Source organism: Amblyraja radiata, chromosome 4 (assembly GCF_010909765.2).
Source record: "Amblyraja radiata isolate CabotCenter1 chromosome 4, sAmbRad1.1.pri, whole genome shotgun sequence".
NCBI classification, from domain to species: Eukaryota; Metazoa; Chordata; class Chondrichthyes; order Rajiformes; family Rajidae; genus Amblyraja; species Amblyraja radiata.
In genome coordinates, this window is record NC_045959.1 from 55,557,896 (window position 1) to 55,576,856 (window position 18,961).

An 18,961-nucleotide genomic window follows, 5' to 3' on the forward strand; every position below is an offset into this window, starting at 1 on the left:
GAGAGGACATAGGTTTAAGGGGTGAGATGGCAAAGATGTAATAGGAGCCTGAGGCTCCTATTAAAATAAACAAAAAACAATACTTTGAATGAGCTACCAGAGGAGGCAGTTAAGACTATTACAACATTTATAAAACATTTAGACAGGTACATGGATAGGACAGATTTGGAGGGATACGGGGCAAACGCAGGCAGGTGGGAATAACCTAGATTGGGCATGTTGGATGGCGTGGGCAAGTTGGGTCACAGGGCCTGTTTCGACGCTGTATGATATTCCAAGATAATCAGGGGCTACTGTGTCCTTTTTATTGTTGAAACTGTTTCATACACCCATTTAACTTTACCCCTGATTCACCTGACCCTGCTGTACAACCCAAGATTTAGATAGGCAATAGACAATATTGCCTATCTAAATAGGTGAAGGAGTAGGCCATTCAATGTTATCATGGCTGATCATCCCCAGTTGCGTGTGTTGATGCCTGACATCTTCATGTCTCATCTGTGGGTTGTCCTTATAATCCACCGCAAATGTCATTGACTTAGTGACGAACATCTTGGTGAATTCCAGCACTGTTATGATGGTTACCATGTTCTACAGGAAATGCTTTGAATGCATCCAAGGAAGCAAAGGTGTTGACTCTTTCCTTGTGTCATGCCAGGCTATGGAGGAGTGCAGCAATGTGTGGCACTGGATAGCGATGAGGCAAGAGAATCCTGCATGGTTTTCCCTCCTGTCACCAAATCACAGCCTAGTCTGGGAACAGCTCCACCCAAGGCCGCAAGCAATTGTAGAGTTTCCAGCCCAGACCATTACGCAAACCAACCTCCCTCTCCAGCTACATTTTATATTGCCTTAACAAGGCCAGTCTCACCCCAGTCACTCCCTCTACTCCCCTCTCCCATCAGGGAAGAGGTATAAAAGTTTGAAAACGCATGCCTCCAGATTCAGGGACATTTTCTTCCTAGCTGTTATCAGGCAACTGACCCGTCCTCTCACCAACTAGAGAGCAGTCCTGACCTACCATCTACCCCATTGAAGGCTCGGATTATCTTTTATTAGACTATACTGGACTTTATCTTGCACTAAATTTTATTCTTGTACACTGTACGGCTTGATTGTAATCCTGTATAGTCTTTTTTGCTGATAGCATGCAAAAAATAAAAGCTTTTCAATGTACCTCAATACATGCGACAATAAACTAAACAATCAAACTAGTTGTGGTACTGTAATTATTAACTTAGTATAGGTTCACAGGCCTGGTCTGCTCATCATTTGGTGATCTCCATCAGGATGATGTTCATCTCTTACTCAACTTGGACATAACAGCTGCAGGTATTGCAGTGGTCTTGTTGATTTAAGCATCGAGTGACAGACTGACTGTGGCGCCTACATTCACAAAGCTGCCAACAAGCTCCCGTAATACATCATCAGCACTGATTGATGGCATTATGGCAGCATCCTGGGTCATGACATTTGCCCAGCAATGTCCATTAGATGCCGCCGGTGTTCCGCAGTTTAGGGAAGCAAGCCCGTGATGAGGAGCAGGCGCAACTTCAAGCAGGCAATTCATGCAAGATATATCACTCTGTGAACTGCCTTTTCCTCACAAATCTAAGCAGTCAACGGGATCTTATTCAACAAGTCATCCTCCTTGGGAGACCAAAGGGTGTGGACCTAGATCTATTTAATTTTGAGAATCGGATAACTTTCTTTAGCTACCTCTTCAACAGGTTTTCAACAGAAAAAAAATGAGTCGTGGCAATCAGAATGAGATTATGATTGAATACCCTCTCTATGTATCTCATAATTTTATATACTTCTATAGAGAAAACAATCCACTTCTTTCTAACCTCTCCTTACAGCTCCTACCCTCTATTCCCAGCAGCATCTCCTGCACCCTCTCCGAGCCTCCACATTCTTCCTGTTATGGGACAACCAGAATGGGCGTAATATTTGTGGCCTATCTATCGGTCAAATACCACTCTGAATAAATCCAAACTCAGGTCAGGCAGCACCTCTGGAGAATGTGGATAGGTGACGTTTCAGATCAGCACCCTTCTTCAGACTGAAAAAGGGTGGCAACTTGAAACGTCACCTATCTACGCTCTGAGTTACTCCAGCACTTTGTCTTTTTTTGTAAGCCAGCATCTGCAGTTCCTTGTATCCCCAGATACTATACACAAACAGAATCAAGTCAACACAAGTACAAAAAGTAAGAGCAAAGAGAATGATACCAGATACCACAATGTAGTTTCCTAGCAATGGCTCTAGAGAAAATTAGGGCGGCAGAGTAGCATGCTGCCTCACACCATTAGAGACCCACGATCGATCCTGACCTCAGGTGTTCTCTGCATAGAGTTGTTCCAGTGACTATATGGTGCTCAGGTCCCCCCACCCCCCCCCCCCCACACATCCCAAAGACGTGGGTTTGCAGGTTAATTGCCCCCTTGTAAATTGTTTCAAACGTGTAAAGAGTGGATGCAAAAGTGGGATAACATAGAACTAGTGTGAATAGTCAGTGTGGCCCGTTTCCATACTGTGTCTTTTAATCAAAAATAAAAGATCAAAGTCTGCAATTAGGTCGTTTGGAGAATCGGATGGTACCCTCGCTTATGGAAGGACCATGTTTGTTAACAATATTCATCACAACTTGAGAATATTTGCCAATTTCACCAGTTTTGATTTTGAAGAGATTCATTCATAAGCTTTTGATGTTGTTGCCAAAGCCAGCACCTACTTAGCCATCCAAAATTGCCCGTTAACCAAGACGGCAGCTCACATTATCAATGTTGGTGGGCTAGCAGTCACAATGAATACACTGAATAAGGATAGGGAGATTATATTACCTGAACGACAATGGTCACCAATTTGAGTTTTTAAGACAATCTGTACTGTCATTACTGACAATATGGTTAGAGGAGGTTTAGAGGGATATGGGTCAAACACCCATCTTGGTCGGTGGGGGCAAGTTGGGACAAAGGGCCTGTCTATATCTTAACTTTAACTCCCCTAGTTGCCATGCCGAGTTATCATCATGTTTAAGAAACATTTGGACGGGTACATGGATAGGAAAGATTTGGAGGGATATGGGCCAAATGCAGGCAGGTGGGACTAGTTGTTCAAAAGGGAACTGCAGATGCTGGAATATCGAAGGTACACAAAATTGCTGGCGAAACTCAGCGGGTGCAGCAGCATCTATGGAGCGAAGGAAATAGGCGACATTTCGGGCCGAAACCCTTCTTCAGACTCAGGTGGGACTAGTTGGTCTGCGTGGGCAAATTGGGCCTGTGTCCATACTGTATGATTTATATGAACGTATACCATTGACACAATGGTATAATCAACATACCCACTGAGCACCATCCAGCAAAACCAACTTTCTGCAGCACAAACCCCCCTCTGCCATTTCCACTGTTCATTACAAACTGCAGAACAATTTGGGTTTTTTAATTGGCTGGTTTAACTTGGCATCATGTTTGCCACGACATTGTGCGCTGAAGGGCCTGTTCTTGTGCTGTACTGTTCTATGAAGAAAATATGTCTTGCGATTTTGGTCTTTGAAATAACAATGGCACCAAGTTAGCAGAACCCACCTTCATCAGTTTCTCGACCATCTGCCCGATTCTGGAGCACATCTTGCAGAAACTTCATCTCTGGCTTTGGTTTCTTCTTGTTTTTCTTTGTCTATTTAACAAAACAGATTAGTCACCTTAGCACAGACTGCTGAACATGGAAAGCATTATTCCACAAAGCACACAAGTTCCACATGAATATGTCAACAACGCCTTACCAAGGTCATCACAGCTTACTAGTTGGCCAAAGAACAGTCAAGTTTACAAAGGATTTACAAAGCAGAAGCAGGCCTTCTCAGCCAAACGTGTCCATGCCAGATCTTCTGCTCCACTCGAGAGGAGAGGCAGCACAGCTGGTAGAACTACTGCCTCATAGCGCCAGAAACCCATGTTCGATTCCGACCTTGGATTCCCCGGTGGCAGATATGATAATGGCGTGTAAGAGGCTTTAGGATAGGCACATGGATATGCGGGGAATAGAGGGACATGGATCAAGTGCAGGCAGAGGCGATTAGTTTAACTTGCTAACATGTTCAGTTCAGACAGTGTGAGTCAAAGAGCCTGTTCCTGTGCTGATGCTCTATAGTATTGGAGGCAGAGTCACAGATAATGTTTTATTATTCAAGTAAAACTTGACTATAAAAGCAGACCATTGCCTTTGTGGAATAGTGGTGCTTAAGAGATTTTTGGATAGGCACATGGATATGCAGGGATCGGAGGGCGATGAATTATGTACAGGCAGATAAGAGTTGCTCTTGATATCATATTCAGATCAGAAATTGTAGGCCGAAGGGACTGTGCTGTACTGCTCCATGTTCTCTGTCATTGTCATACTGAATTTACCATCATCACCACTTCCTTTCAATTGGTTCCTTTTACGTTACAATATGGACTCGTAAAAGTTTGATTCCACAGGCTTACTTCAGGGCCATTTTTCTTCCTCAATTTGCCATCCTCCCTATAACGGATGTCACAGTGAACTTCCTTTGCTCAACCTCTACCCTCAACTTCCCAAGTTAGACACAAACTCGCCACATTACCAGTGGTCTTTATTTAAGGGAATGTACCTTCTGCCCAAGGCTTGCTTCTAATCTTTGCTTTCTTTTTTATTCTCTAATCTGCACCTACTTTGGTTCTTCTCCTATGTTGAGGTCGAAGCACCCCAGCAACACCAAAATTGCTCCGACTCCGACTCCACAGCCCTGCTTTTTCCACGCTGTATTTTTCAAACAAAATCATTTTGTCTGTCACTTCCATATCAGTTCTGCGTAATAGCAATCCAGCTTGACCCGCTGTCCCATCGCTCTACATAATCTTCCAATCTTTTCCCTTCTGATACTTTTGAGTTTTGCCATCTCTGATGCTGCGCCAGGCAATACTTTCCAGGTGTGTAAAGTTTGCTGTGTAAAGCTTATTTTCCTCATGATAACATAGTACAGTACAGCACAGGAACAGGCCCTTCAGCCCACAATGTCCGTGCCAAACATGATGCCAAGTTAAACTAATCTCATCTGCCCGCTCATGAGACACAGGGGCAGAGTTGGGTCTACGGCCCATCGAGTCAGTTCCACCATATTTCCTTCTCAACCCCTTCTCTCTGTAACCTTTGAATCCCTTACAAATCAAGAACCTATCAACCTTCACATTAAAAATACCCAATGACTTGTGTGGCAATCTGTGGCAATGAATTCCAGATTCACCACCTTCCGGCTTAAATAATTCCTCAACTTCATTCTAAAGGTACATCTTTTTATTGAGGTTGTGCCCTCTGGTCCTAGACTCTCCCACCACTGGAAACATCTTCTCCACATCCACTCTATCTCGGCCCTTCATATTCAGTAGGTTTCAATGCGATCCTCCTCATCCTTCTAAACTCCAGTGAGTGCAGGCCCAGAGCCTTCAAACACATCCACATGCCTATCCAAAAGCCTCCTAAACACCACTATTGCATCTTTGTTACTTTACCATGTTTCTTGAACTCTCTGCCAATGGGAACAGTTTCACTCCATCTACTCCATAAATAACTTTTTACAATTTTAAATACTTCTATAATATTTCCTCAGAACTTGTTGCTTCTAGGGATTGTCCATATAACTAAGTCCCTTATCCATGGGTTCATTTTAACAAATCTCTCCTGTACTCTCTCCAAAGTTGTTGCAGTTTTCTTTTATGTTCAGTGCTTGGAAATGAATAACAATAGTAAAACACAGTGGTGTGGTAATCAGTGGGTCAGGCATCATCTGCGGAGGAAATGGACAGATGTTGCTTCGGGTCAGGACACTTCTTCAGACTATTGGAATTGTGCTCAGTGATAGGGAGGCTGTGCATTCAGAAGGGCTGGGATTGGAGTGGGTAAGGGGAGCGGAGAAGTCAGGACAGTTATATTGCACCGGCAGTTGAAAATAGAGGGTAGAAGGCAACCAGAGGGAGTCCATGAGGGGGAGGAACATTGGAGACAGGAGAAGGTTGTTGCTGGGAGGGATCCCAACCTGAAACTTCACCTGTCCACGAGTCTGAGGAAGGGTCCCCAATCCACATCTTCCAGAGATGCTGCCTGACCCAAAGACCTTAGAGATAGGTTACTCTCACGCAAACGTGTAGTACGCTCATGGGCGGATTCATGGGTGATTATAGGACCCATTTTAGCGACCAGTCCCCGCCATCTTGTTCCGCCATCTTGCTTCCGGCCAAAGATCGGATCTTTGTTTCCGCAGCGGGGAGAGGGAATGTGGGGCCTGGGGCAGCGGGGAGAGGGAGTGAGCGGCCCGGGGCAGCGGGGAGAGGGGGTGCACGGCCCGGGGCAGCGGGGAGAGGGAGTGAGCGGCCCGGGGCAGCGGGGAGAGGGGCATAGGAGGGGGGGGAGACATTGTAGTGTGGGGGCAGGCGAGGGAGTGCCGGGGGGGGGGGGGGGGGGGGAGGTGAGTTGAGGGGTGGGGATAAGGCCTAGTGTGTGTGAAGTTGCGGGGAGGTTTACAATGTTTCTTATTTAATGTCCCTTGTCTAGTCTGAAATAAAGTTCATCATTGGATCAGAAGAAATATAATTGAGTGTGTTATATGATTATATACATTTATATCACATTCATGTATGTGTGTTTATAAACATTTTATTCTTTAACAAGAATTAACAGAATTATGAACTAACAGAATTATGAATCTAACCCTATATCACACACAAAAACTTCCCCTGCAATGTCAATTACCCTGCGAGTCGGGTCGGTTCCGGTTACTACAAAATCAACTCAAACACTGTTTGTGAGCCATTTAAAAAGAAATGATTTAAAAAACATTAAAGAAGACAATTACCAGAGTCAAATTTTATTCTTGACAAGAAGTATGAACTGACAGAATTATGAATCTAACCCTATATCACACACACAAACTGTTGCCCCGCAACATTGATTACACTGCGAGTCGGGTCAGGTCAGGTAGGCTCCGGTTACTAAAATGGGCGGGGAAAAATGCCAAGGATCCCCTCCGTAGCGTACTACACGTCAGCCCATTGTATTTCGCAGGAGTGGCCTATCTTGCTCTGCTCTAAGATCTTTGGCCTGACCTACTGATTTATTCCAGCACTTTTGAGTTTTACTCAAGATTCTTGCATTTACAGTTCCCTGTCCCCAATAAACATTTTAGTCCAAACTAGCATTTTATGAAGGTTCAACATTATTTCCCTTTGTCGTATTCACCATTTCTCTATGTATAAACCCCAAGCCCTGATATATTGCATGAACACACGTATTCAACCGACCCTACCGCTTTCAACATTATATCTACACCGAGCAACAGATCTCTCCACTTTACATCGTACTCTTTTAAAATTTGTACTGCCTGCTCTCATTCTTCCCACCTAAATGTATCATTCCACATTTTCTCAACATTAAATTTAATTTTCCCTTGGTGACATTTCCATACAAATAGTGATATTATGAGATTTGCAATCAAATCCAACTTTCCTCTTTGGCTCCAATGCAATATTTACTCAATGAACTGGTTTGCAATCCATTCGAACAAGAATGTTCTGTACATTCGGGTAAAACCTCCCCCAGCGAAATGTTTGATAGCAATTAGGATGCAGGAAGCAAAAGAAGCTTGGGCGTAATTCAAATTATTTGTAGCTTCCTGCTTGAGGGGGTGGTGCATTTAACATTCCACCTGGGTCAAATGTTTGAGGATGATTTCAGAAGTGGCGCAGCAGGTAGAGCAGCTTCCTCACAGCACTAGAGACTTGTGTTCCACACTGATGTTGAGTGCTGTCGGTGTGGAGTTTGCACATTCTCCCTGTGAACATATAGGTGCTCCGGTTTCCTCCCACATCCCAAAGACGTGCGGGTTTGTGGGTTAATCCACCTTTGTATATTGTCCCGTGTGTGTAGACAGTGGTTGGAGAATTCAATCTTCGTATGGCTGGGTTGCACACTACCCAAGAGGAATATGAGGCACAGTTCCTCCAATTTGCATGTGGTCTCACTCTGGCAATAGAGGAGTTGGCTCAGAAAATAAATGTTAGTCTGCGAATGGGAGTTGCTTTGTTTAGCAACCAGGTTATGGGGAGAAGGCAGGAGAATGGGGTTGAGATGGAAAGATAGATCAGCCATGATTGAGAGGCACAGACCTGATGGGCCAAATGGCCTAATTCTGCTGCTAAAACTTAAGAAGTTCTACAAGGCCTTGGCAGACTGAGCGATAGTGTGAGATACATAGACAGGGTAGATAGTCAGAACTTTTTCCCCAGGGTTGATATGTTCAACACTAGAGGGTAAAGCTATAAGGTGAGAGCGGGAAAGTTTAATAGAGATATTTGGGTCAAGTTTTTTTTAAATTTTAATTTTTTAAAATATAAACACAGTTAGCCTTACTGTGCCAAAAACTCCGTTTCAAATTTAAGTGTGCTGTCTGTAATGAGTTTGTACATTTCCTCAATGTCTGCTTTGTACATTTCCTCAGTGGGTTTTCTCTGGGTGCTCCGGTTTCCTCCTACATTTTAAACATGTGTAGGGTTGTGGGTTAATTGGTTTATAAGTTTGTGGGATAGAATTAGTGTACGGGTGATTGGTGGTCGGCGCGGACTCCGTGGGCTGAAGAGCCTGTTCCTACGCAGTATCTCTAAACTAAACGGGGGCCAGCATTAACCATTGAGATTTAAGGTTTTTGTGTATAATACCCTTCAAACTATCAATTATTACCAAATTATTGCCATAGTCAATCCACATGACTGCAATTCAGGGTGGATTACTTTGAACAGCTTTAAAATGGTTCGGAACTATTTTGTTTTAAAAGGATAAAAATGCAAAATAGAAGATACAAATGCAAACAGAAGATATGAATGCAAATAAAATGCAAAAATATCTAAATGCATATAGATATAAATGCAAATCGAAGATATAAATGCATATACTTAAAAATGCAAATAGAACATATCAGTAATTAATTTTGATGGCAGTCCAAGATATGGGATTACACAAAAATTACACAGTAATTACACAAACCTTTTCAGTTTTCCTCTCCGCATCTAGTTGTTTCACAATAATCTTCTCAAATGATTGATTGATTTCCTCTTCTAATGGTTCAGTTCCTGCTCGTCCATTAGGCTGAGATTTCTGGAAATCAAGAATAAACCATGAGCATTAGAGATTGTATAACAAAGAACAAGTTAGACATTTGGTCATACAGCGATGGGGAAAGTTCAGAGGGATATGGGCTGAACGCAGGTAAATGGGACTGGCTTAGTAGGGCATGTGGGTCGGCATGGACACGTTGGGCCAAAGGGTCTGTTGCTGTGCTGTATGATGGAGTCCATATCAATCAATGTTGTTTTACAACCACAAATTGTATTTGTCAGAAAACTAAAAGGCACAAAATATTGATGTAACAAATTTAATGAACATCTGGTTAATAGCTCCTCGATTAATTTATTCTTCTTTAATATAAACGTGACATGGGGAAGGACCTGTGGCACTGAGCAAGCAACTCTAAAGATATCGTGGAACATCCTGTCCACTTTGGCACCATCACACCTGCAGATAATAAGCGCTACTCCCATATGGCAGCAAGTTCAACTTCACAACCACGACTAGAACTTTGAATACTCCCTCACTAACCCCATTTCTCTTAATATCTCAATGCGCACTCGACAACTGGCCACCCGCTTGAGGAGCTTTACAAATCTCAACTCTGTCACAAACGAACAACCTCTTAATTTTGAGTCTGGTTCTAGACTGCCCATCCATGGGAACATCATCTTCACATTTACCCATCAAACTCATAGAATGTATGTTCCCATGAATCACTTGAAAATCACTCCTGACTTTAGAAGATATTATAAAGTATGATTCTCTTTCTCCTCATGACAAACCCACTTCCCACAAATCAATCTGGTGAACCTTTGTTACAATTTGTTGCAAATGTACCCTTTCGTAGACAGTGAAAGAATTTCAGGTCTGGTGTCACCGAGGATCTATATAAGCCAAATATGACAGATTATTTCCTACTCTCGGCTGAACAATGCTCAATTCACCCCAATACGTTACGTTAATTCCATGTGCTCTAATTTTGTGAATATTCTACAGCACCTTATTGGCCTTCCCAGGAGGGAAATAAGGTGCTGTAGAATATTCACAAAATTAGAGCACATGGAATTAACGTAACGTATTGGGGTGAATTCTGTGGTAAGGTGGCTTGGCGGCGCGACTCACCCGTTGCAGCGGCCCCTATAGCCTGTCTGTCTTTTTTTTATTTTTTGTCTAGTTAAATGTAGTGTTGGTGTTTTTTAATACTGGTTTTAAATGTGTATATGTGGGGGGCGGGGGAAACTTTAAAATCTCTTCCCTGTCCGGGAGACCCGACCTTTTCCCTGTCGGGTCTCCGTTGTCGTTGGGGCCTAGCACCGTAGAGCGGCCTCCAACCTGAACGACCCGGGGGCTCGGGAGACTGCGGAGCTGCGGACTACTCACCATCGTGGGGCTGACCGGCCTCGGAGCGTGGGGAGCGGTGGTGACTCGCTGCTGCGACTCGACTCCTGGGGCTCGGAGGCTCCAGCAACGCAGCCGCAGGTCCGGTGTACTGGGACATCGGGAGCTCGCGGGTCCGGGGGGAGAGACCGCTTCCCGGAGCTCCTGCAACGCGACTTCTCCAGCCCGTGTCGCGGGGTTGGAATGACCTGGAGCGGGGACGTACATCGCCCAGCACGACTTCATGGCCGTGGGACAATACAGCGCCCGCCGGGGGCTCCAACATTGTGACTTTTAGACCGGGAGCGGGGCCGTAAATCGCCCGGCACGGCCTAAAATGGCCGTGGGACTTATCATCGCCCGCCTGGGGTTTGGATATCGGGAGAGACATGGAGAACAGGGGAGAGAAAATACTTTGCCTTCCATCACAGTGGGTTCACTGTGATGGATGTTTGTGTGAACTAAATTGTGTGTATGTCTGTAGGAAATTGTCTTTGTTTGTATGGCTGTGGAAACGGAATTTCGTTTGAGCCTCACTGAGGCTCAAATGACAATAAATATTGTATTGGTATTGTATTGTTATTGTTTGAAATCAAACCATTGATAATGGTTTCACTTCTTTTTACTAAAGTTGATTTGACCAACTTGTAGCACAACAGGTAGAGCTGAGACGCCCCAGTTCAATCCCAACCTTAGGTGCTGTCTGTGTGGAGTTTGCACATTCCTCTGAATGCGTGGGTTTCCTCCGGGTGCTCTGGTTTCCTCCCACATCCCGAAGACATGCGGGTTTGTAAGTTGATTGTCCCTCTCTAAATCGCCCCAAGTGCATAGGGAGTGGATGAGGAAATGGGATAACATAAAACTAGTGTGAACGGGTGATCGATGGACGGCAAGGACTCGAAGGGGTTGAAGGGCCTGTTCCGTGCTGTATCTTCCAATCAATTCAAAAACCAAAAGTTGGGTTTTACTTCATACAAATGGAAAATGGAAAATACTTTGTACAACTGTTGATTCTCAGAAAGCCATTATCCTAAAACGTGTCATAATCCGAAAGGCAGAGAAATCAGTCAAGTTTCAGTTGACTTGCATGAAGAATCCCCCACACCAATAGGCCAGTCTGCCCACAAAATCTGTATTGATGCCTACCCTGACAAGTTCCATCCTGTCCCACTCCCCCATCCTCCAGCTATCTGGCCAAGATGGACTACCACACAGAGAGTTTCCTCCTCTACTGTTAACCGTGGAATTTCACATTCCCACACATCTCCCGATTCTGTCCCAGCCTTTTAGAAGTTTCCATCCCATCCATGCTCAGAGTGGTGTCAAAATTCCAACAAAAACATTTCTCCTCTGTATTTTCTGGATTTTTATATTTTAATGCCAAGCATCAGGAGTGAAACTAGTGCCCCCATTTCCTTCCTATGGCATAGAGCCCAATAGGCCACATACAATTCTAACAGAGGCTACATCTAACTGGGGATACGGACAAAGACCGCTTTATTTTGGACGGCAGATTTTTTTTTTGCTTTTTTCAAATAAAATTACTGTATCAACCCAAGGTACCGCTTTTAACATCTGTGAAACAGTTTTGTACCACAAAGACATAGAAAAGTACATATCCACAACGGGCCCTCCGGCCAACAATGTCTGTGCCTATCTTGAAGCCTATTCACTACTGTCTGCACATGTTGCATATAGCTCCATTCCCTGCACATGCATGTGCCCATTTAAAAGCCACTATTATATCTGCCTCCACTGCCACCCCTGGCAAGACTTTCCCTTTACGTATTTGCTGAATATGATGCCAAGTCCAACTCTTATCTGCCTAAACATAATCCACATCACTCCATATCAAGTAGGGAGGAACTGCAGATGCTGGTTTACACCAAAGACAAACACAAAAGGCTGGAGTAACTCAGCAGGTCAGGCAGTATCTCAGGAGAAAAATAGGTGATGTTTCGCGTAGAGACCCTTCTTCAGTCTGAAGTCGAAGCTGTGACCCAAAATGTCCCCTATTCCTTTTCTCCAGAGATGCTGCCTGATAGGCAGAGTTACTCCAGCTTTTTGTGTCTATCTTCCCTCCATGTCCATATGCCGATCCAACAGTCTCTTAAATGTCTCTCGTATCTGTATCGATTACCACCCTGGTAGTGCTTTCCAGGCACCCTCACCTCTGTGTAAAAAACGTGCCCCACACATCTCCGTTAAACATTGCCCCTTTCACCCTACTCTTACACAGCACCAAACTACTTTTAATTCAAAACTTAAATTCAGCACTGCAGCCATTTTATAATATGCCTCACCCAATATTCCATTCCCCATTATTTTGCCATTCCTCACCAAAGGCATCATTGATATTCCATTAATGCTTCTTTGGACTTCTGCAGTATTAAGATTTTGACATCAGCTGTCTCTCTATTCCCAGATCACATATCCGCCATAGAAACAATGCACAGTTTGTGAGACTGTGACCAGTGGGGAGCTACATGGAATGATGCAAATTAACTGCGGCAATTATTTTGATAACAGGGTCAAGTACATATCCAAATTTAGACGCAAAGTGCTGGAGTAACTCAATGGATCAGGCAGCATCTCTGGAGAAAATGGATGGGTGACTTCTCGGGTCAGGGCCCTTCGTCCATCCCTTTTCTCCAGAGATGCTGCCTGACCCACTGTGTTACGCCAGCATTTTGTATCTGTCTTTGGTATAAACAGGCATCTGCAGTTCTTTGTTTCTACATTTTGATTATTTTTAAGATGTTGATGACACAGCTATAAGAAGCATACAGAAAAGATTTGTCTATGCTAAAATGAATGGGAAAAGTAATGAAGGTGGAATGTAATATAGAAATAGGGAGGTCATGCACTGCAGGAAAAAAAAGCAGAGCATTTTGTGTCAAGTGAGGAACTAAAGAAGGATCTAAAGTCTATGAGTGGTAACATTATTTTTTACACAAGGGGTGATGGGTGTATGGAACAAGCTGCCGGAGGAGGTGGTCGAGGCAGGTACTATAGCAATGCTTAAGATACATTTAGACATGTACATGGATAGGATAAGAGGGATATGGGCCAAAAGCACGCTGGTGGGACTAGTGTAGGTGGGGCAAGTTGGGCGGAGGAGCCTATTTCCACGCTCTATGAGTCTAAATACTGTTGATCTTTAAACATAGATCTCATTGTATACGAATGACAACGTTAATAGGGTTAAGTTTATTATTGTTGTGTGCTCAGAGAAAAACCTAGTTTTGCATACTTTCCAATCAAATATACCAAACATAAATACAATCAAGACTAACTGAAGTACAATAGGTAGAGCAAAGAGGAAGATACAGAGTGCATTCTACAGCACCAAAGACAGACACAAAATGCTGGAATAACTCAGCAGGACAGGCAGTATGTTTGGATCGAAGGAATTGGTGACGTTGCGGGTCGAGAGGAATGGTCTCATGCTGAAATCTCACCCATTCCTTCTATCCAGAGATGCTGCCTATCCTACTGAGTTACATCTTTGGTGTAAACTAGCATCCGCGCTTCCTTCCTACATATTGTACAGCACCAGTTCCACAGACAAAGTCCAACATATACAATGGGGTAGATGAGAATCGGACAGTATCCAAGCTTATGAAAAGACCGTTCAGAAGCCTGTAACAGAGAGGAAGAAGCTGGTCCCGAGTCTGGTGGTGTGCCCTTTCAAGCTTATACAGGTACAGCAAGGAAGTTGGAAGTCAAATAGTATGATGGAAAACAAAACAGAAACAGGAATGCTGGAGGAACACAGCCAATCCGTCAGCATCCGTGGAAAGAGAAACCAGTCCAGGTTTCGGGTCGACAATCCTGTCATTGAAATGGTATGTTGATCTTTATTATACAAATAAAGATAACTTGCTCTGATTGCAGAGCTGTGGTGAGAACAGCTTTGGAATGTCATGTGCAGGTTTGTAAAATCTATCTCAGGGAATAAATGTTTGGTTAGAGGGAGCATAGCAACAGTTCAAAAGACTGATTCCCAAGATGAGCAGTATGAGGAATGAAAACTTCTTGAGCAAACTAGGTTTTTTCCACTCAACCACTTGCTCCACCCATCTACCAAACAACCACCCCCCCCCCCCCCCACATCTGCCCCATCCGTATCCATCAATCACTTGTCAGGCTGTGTCCCACTACAAGGTCTCTTTTCCAGCTCCAGCTCTACCCCCCCCCCCCCCCCCCCCCCGCCTCCATCAGTCTGAACCAAAAGGTCACCTGTCAATTCCCTCCGTAGATGCTGTCTGACCCATTGGATTCCTCCAACACTGTTTTGTTCAATATACCAACATCTGCAGTTCCTTGTGTCTCCAGACTTTCTTGTACTCCTCTGATTCAGATTATGGTATGATCTCATCGAAATATACAAAGTTCTTGTGGGGTTTAAGCTCTGGGCGTTTCCAGAAGTATCTGGAACCAGAGGTCAGAGCCTCAAAATACAGACTCAGCCATTCAGGAGAAAGTCAAGGCTAAATATATTTACCCAAAGGGTGTTAATCTTTGAAATTCTTCACCCAAGACACTTGTAATGGTTCAGTTACTGAACAAATTTGATTGAAGACAGATAGATTTTCAGATATTAAGAGACGTGAGCATGAAAAAAAAGTGGTTGGGTAAATTGTGTGTCACAGCAGGCATGACGGAACAAATAATCAATTTCTGCTTGTGCACCTCATGGTCTAAGTCCTTACAAAGGGCAATTCAGTTGAATGAACTCCATGCTCCTGGAGGTACATTTATTCCTTTGAAGAGCATGGGCAATCCTCACTGCCCCAAACCAGTGGTTACTTGCCAAATTTAGGGGGCCATTAAAAGACAGACTGTGCAATGAATCAGAGGTCACAGAAATAAGACCGCATGGCAGATCTCTTTCATTGGTGAACTGATCCGTGTTTAAACACCAGTAAACTGGCCGGAAGTGGACACCATCTGATGCAGTACAGCAAGCTTCATCAGCCCTGAGACACAAAGACATCGTGGGGCAAGTCCAGCAGGGAAGAGGAGGCTTTGGCCTTACGACAAGTAAACCAACTTGGCGAAAGGCCACAACATCAGAGCGGAGGACATTGGTGGTCGAGGAGGTGCGGCGACAGGAGGAGGCCGCAAGAAGTGCAAAGGCGGTCTCTCTTGCCAAACAGGGGCAATGGATGCTGTAGGAAGGTGTGGAGCGGAGGAAGATCAGCTGGAAAGAACCATGGGAAATGGAAGCAAGCAAGATCAGCTTCATCATCAGAGCGACTTATGACGTGCTTCCATCACCAAAGAACCTCCATCAGTGGTACGGCGAGGATCCAACCTGTGCCCTCTGCCCAACTCCAGCGACCCTCAAACACATCATGGTAGGCTGCAAGACCAGCCTCACGCAAGGGAGATACACGTGGCGGCATAATCAGGTACTAAAAAGCCTGGCATCAGCCCTTGAGAACAGGCGGTGTGCGACCAACTCCTTGCCTCCGAGAGCAAGCAACCCCCCCCCCCCCCCCCCCCCCCCAAGGGTAACAACCTTTGTCCGAGAAGGACAGAAAACATCTAAACATCCTTCCACCAGATCAGAAGAAGGAAACCTATGCAGGGCCTGCGACTGGAGGATGCTGGCGGACATCGGCCGACAACTAATTTTTCCACCTGAAATTGCTTCCACCAACCTCAGGCCAGACTTGGTGTTCTGGTCCCCTTCACAGAAGACTGCTTACATCATAGAGCTCACAGTTCCATGGGAGAACTCTGTTGAGGAGGCCTATGAGCGTAAGAAGCTGCGCTACGCAGAGCTCGCAGCAGAGGCAACGCAGCGTGGCTGGAACACCAAAGTCTATCCAGTTGAAGTGGGATGCAGAGGATTTGTTGCGTCATCTACCATTAGACTGCTGAAGGAGCTTGGAATCCACGGTCAGGCTCTGCGGAAGACCATAAGATCACTCTCAGAGGCAACTGAAAGAAGCAGCCGGTGGATTTGGCTCAAGCGGAAAGACCCATGCTGGGCCCCAAGTACTTCAGGGTGAATCTTTGGGACGGTTTGACAAGGGACACGCGCTGAGGGCTGATCATCCTGCAGCGGGCCGCCCTTGTGGAGGGCGTATAGTGTTAAAAGGCCGAAACACCCAGTGATGCAAGGGTACACTACTGATGATGTGTCCTGTGCCCAACTGTCCTGAAGGTTACCCAGGCCAAGATATACGTATCCCCCCCCCCCCCCCCCGCCCCCCACCGATGTTGAGGGTCTACCACTCTCAACAATCAACGAATGTCGTGAAATGCTCCCCACCAATTGGCACAAGGGACTTCTTAACATCTTGTCCTGTGTATTTGATTCTGAAGTGGTTTATAGGTCACTAATGTTAATAGCAGTTTTCAACTTAATTATTTAATGGAATTCAAACCTCCAACTACTCAAGAGTTAGAGCTGTATAGGAGGCAAACAGGCCCTTGGGCCCATCTCGTCTGTGCTGACCAAGATGACACACTAAAGATAGTCCCATTTGCCCACATCCCTCTACAACTTCCCTGCCCCTCCCTTTCCATGTCCTCGTCTATGGGCCTTTCAAAACCTGTCTAGAAACAGCATGGACATTAGCCATTCAGCCCACAGAGTCCGCACCGACAATTGATCACCTAATCATACTATGGGCAATTTTCAGAGGCCAATTAACCTACAAACCCGCACGTCTTTAGGATGTGGGAGGAAACTGGACCACCCGGAGGAAACCCACATGGTCACAGGGAGAACATGCAAACACCAGACAGCATCCGAGGTCAGGATCAAATCCGAGTCTCAGTCACTGAGGCAGCAGGCCTACGGTGATGAAATGGAAAAGCATCTGTTCAAAAGCATTGCTGTTATCCACTTTGACCCATGTCCTAAATCTGCAGTAATACACCTATGGGGCTCTAGTTTAAACGAGGATTAGCTCATATGTCAGGTATTATCGTGACAATCTCGAGGGCTATGTTACAAAGATTAAATTAGCAAATTAAAAAGAGCATTTAATGAAGGAATGATACAAAATTTAATACCAACATTACAAAATAGAAAGCAAGAGTTGCAGCTATTGAGTGGCTAAACAGCCGTGGGAAACAGATTAATCGAGCATGGAAACAGGACTTTCAGCCCAACTTGCCTACGCCAACCAAGATGCCCCATCTACACGAGTCCCACCTGCCCATGTTTGGCCCATATACCTTTCCTATCCACTACGAGGAATTTTATTCTCGGTCTCAAGGGACTGTCTCAAGTATCAAGATTGATTTATTACACTGTGTTGGAAGGAACTACAGATAGTTGTTTCATACCGAAGATAGGCACAAAATGCTGGAGAAACTCAGGGAGGCAGGCAGCATCTCGGAGAAAAGTAATAGGTGATGTTTCGGGTCAGAACCCTTCATCCCGAAGATAGAAACAAAATGCTAGAGTAACTCAGCTGGTCAAATGGCATCTCTGGAGAAGGAATAGGTGACATTTCAGGTCAGAACCCTTCATCCAACATTTCTCCAGAGTCTGAAGAAGGGTCTCGACCTGAAACGTCATCCATTCCTTCCTCCAGAGGTGCTGCCTGACCCGCTGAGTTACTCCTGCATTGTGTCTACCTTCAATTTAAACCAGCATCTGCAATTCTTTCCTTCACATTTTCTCCAGAGATGCTGCCTAACCCACTGAGTTACTCCAGCATTTTTGTGTCTATCTTAGATTTGCTGCACTGTCGGTTGCTGGTGTTCAGTTGAGCTTAAAGCACTGGATGGATTTAGCCCATTGCTTCTATGCTAGCTCCTTGAAAAATATATTAATTATATTCTACAGCTCCGTCCCCATAACCCTGCAGACCCTTCATGTACAAGTGTTAATACATTCCCATTTTGTAAACCACTGAATCTGCTCCAGTGCTACCCAATCAAGTAGAGACAAGGATACTGGCTTACAAGACACAAAGTGCTGGAGTAACTCAGTGAGTCAGGCAGGATCTCTGGAGAACATGGATAGGCCATGTTTCGGGTCAGGTCGAAAGAAAGTTCCTACCCCCCTACTACAATCAGTCTAACAAAGCTCCCTGAACCGAAACATCACCTATCCAGAGATGCTGCCCGACCCGCTGAATTTCTCCAAGACGTTGTGTCTTTTTTATAACCACTATCTGCAGGTCCCTGTGTCTACGTTTTACTGCTGCTCTGCAAAATCTCACGGCATGCCTACTTGGAAGCTCATCCTCTCTCCGACAGCAGTTCTGCGAGACCCTCTCACACTGCTCCCCCTGTAATTCCAGCTGTTCTTCGACCATGTTCTGACCCTGACGTGCAACCAGAGCCTGCGTGTTTCCTCAGCACTTGCCTGTGCCACATGGCACCCAGCTCCAATTCCAGGCTCAACCAGGATCTCAGGTAGCTACATTCAATGCACCACCTTCTCACAACGGTTCCCCTTCCCTGC

The 18,961-nt window shown here is 44.9% G+C and overlaps 1 protein-coding gene across 1 annotated transcript in view; it reads right to left on the bottom strand.

The window, feature by feature from the left end:
- Nucleotides 1-18,961, bottom strand: part of mtdh (metadherin) — a 77,956-nt gene that overhangs the window by 47,266 nt on the left and 11,729 nt on the right. Inside the window, exons 2-3 of the mRNA XM_033019475.1 lie at nt 9,061-9,171; nt 3,594-3,684 (exon numbers count right to left, since the gene is read on the bottom strand). Coding sequence (XP_032875366.1) covers nt 3,594-3,684; nt 9,061-9,171 — 202 coding nt within the window. The remainder of the gene's footprint in view (nt 1-3,593; nt 3,685-9,060; nt 9,172-18,961) is intronic.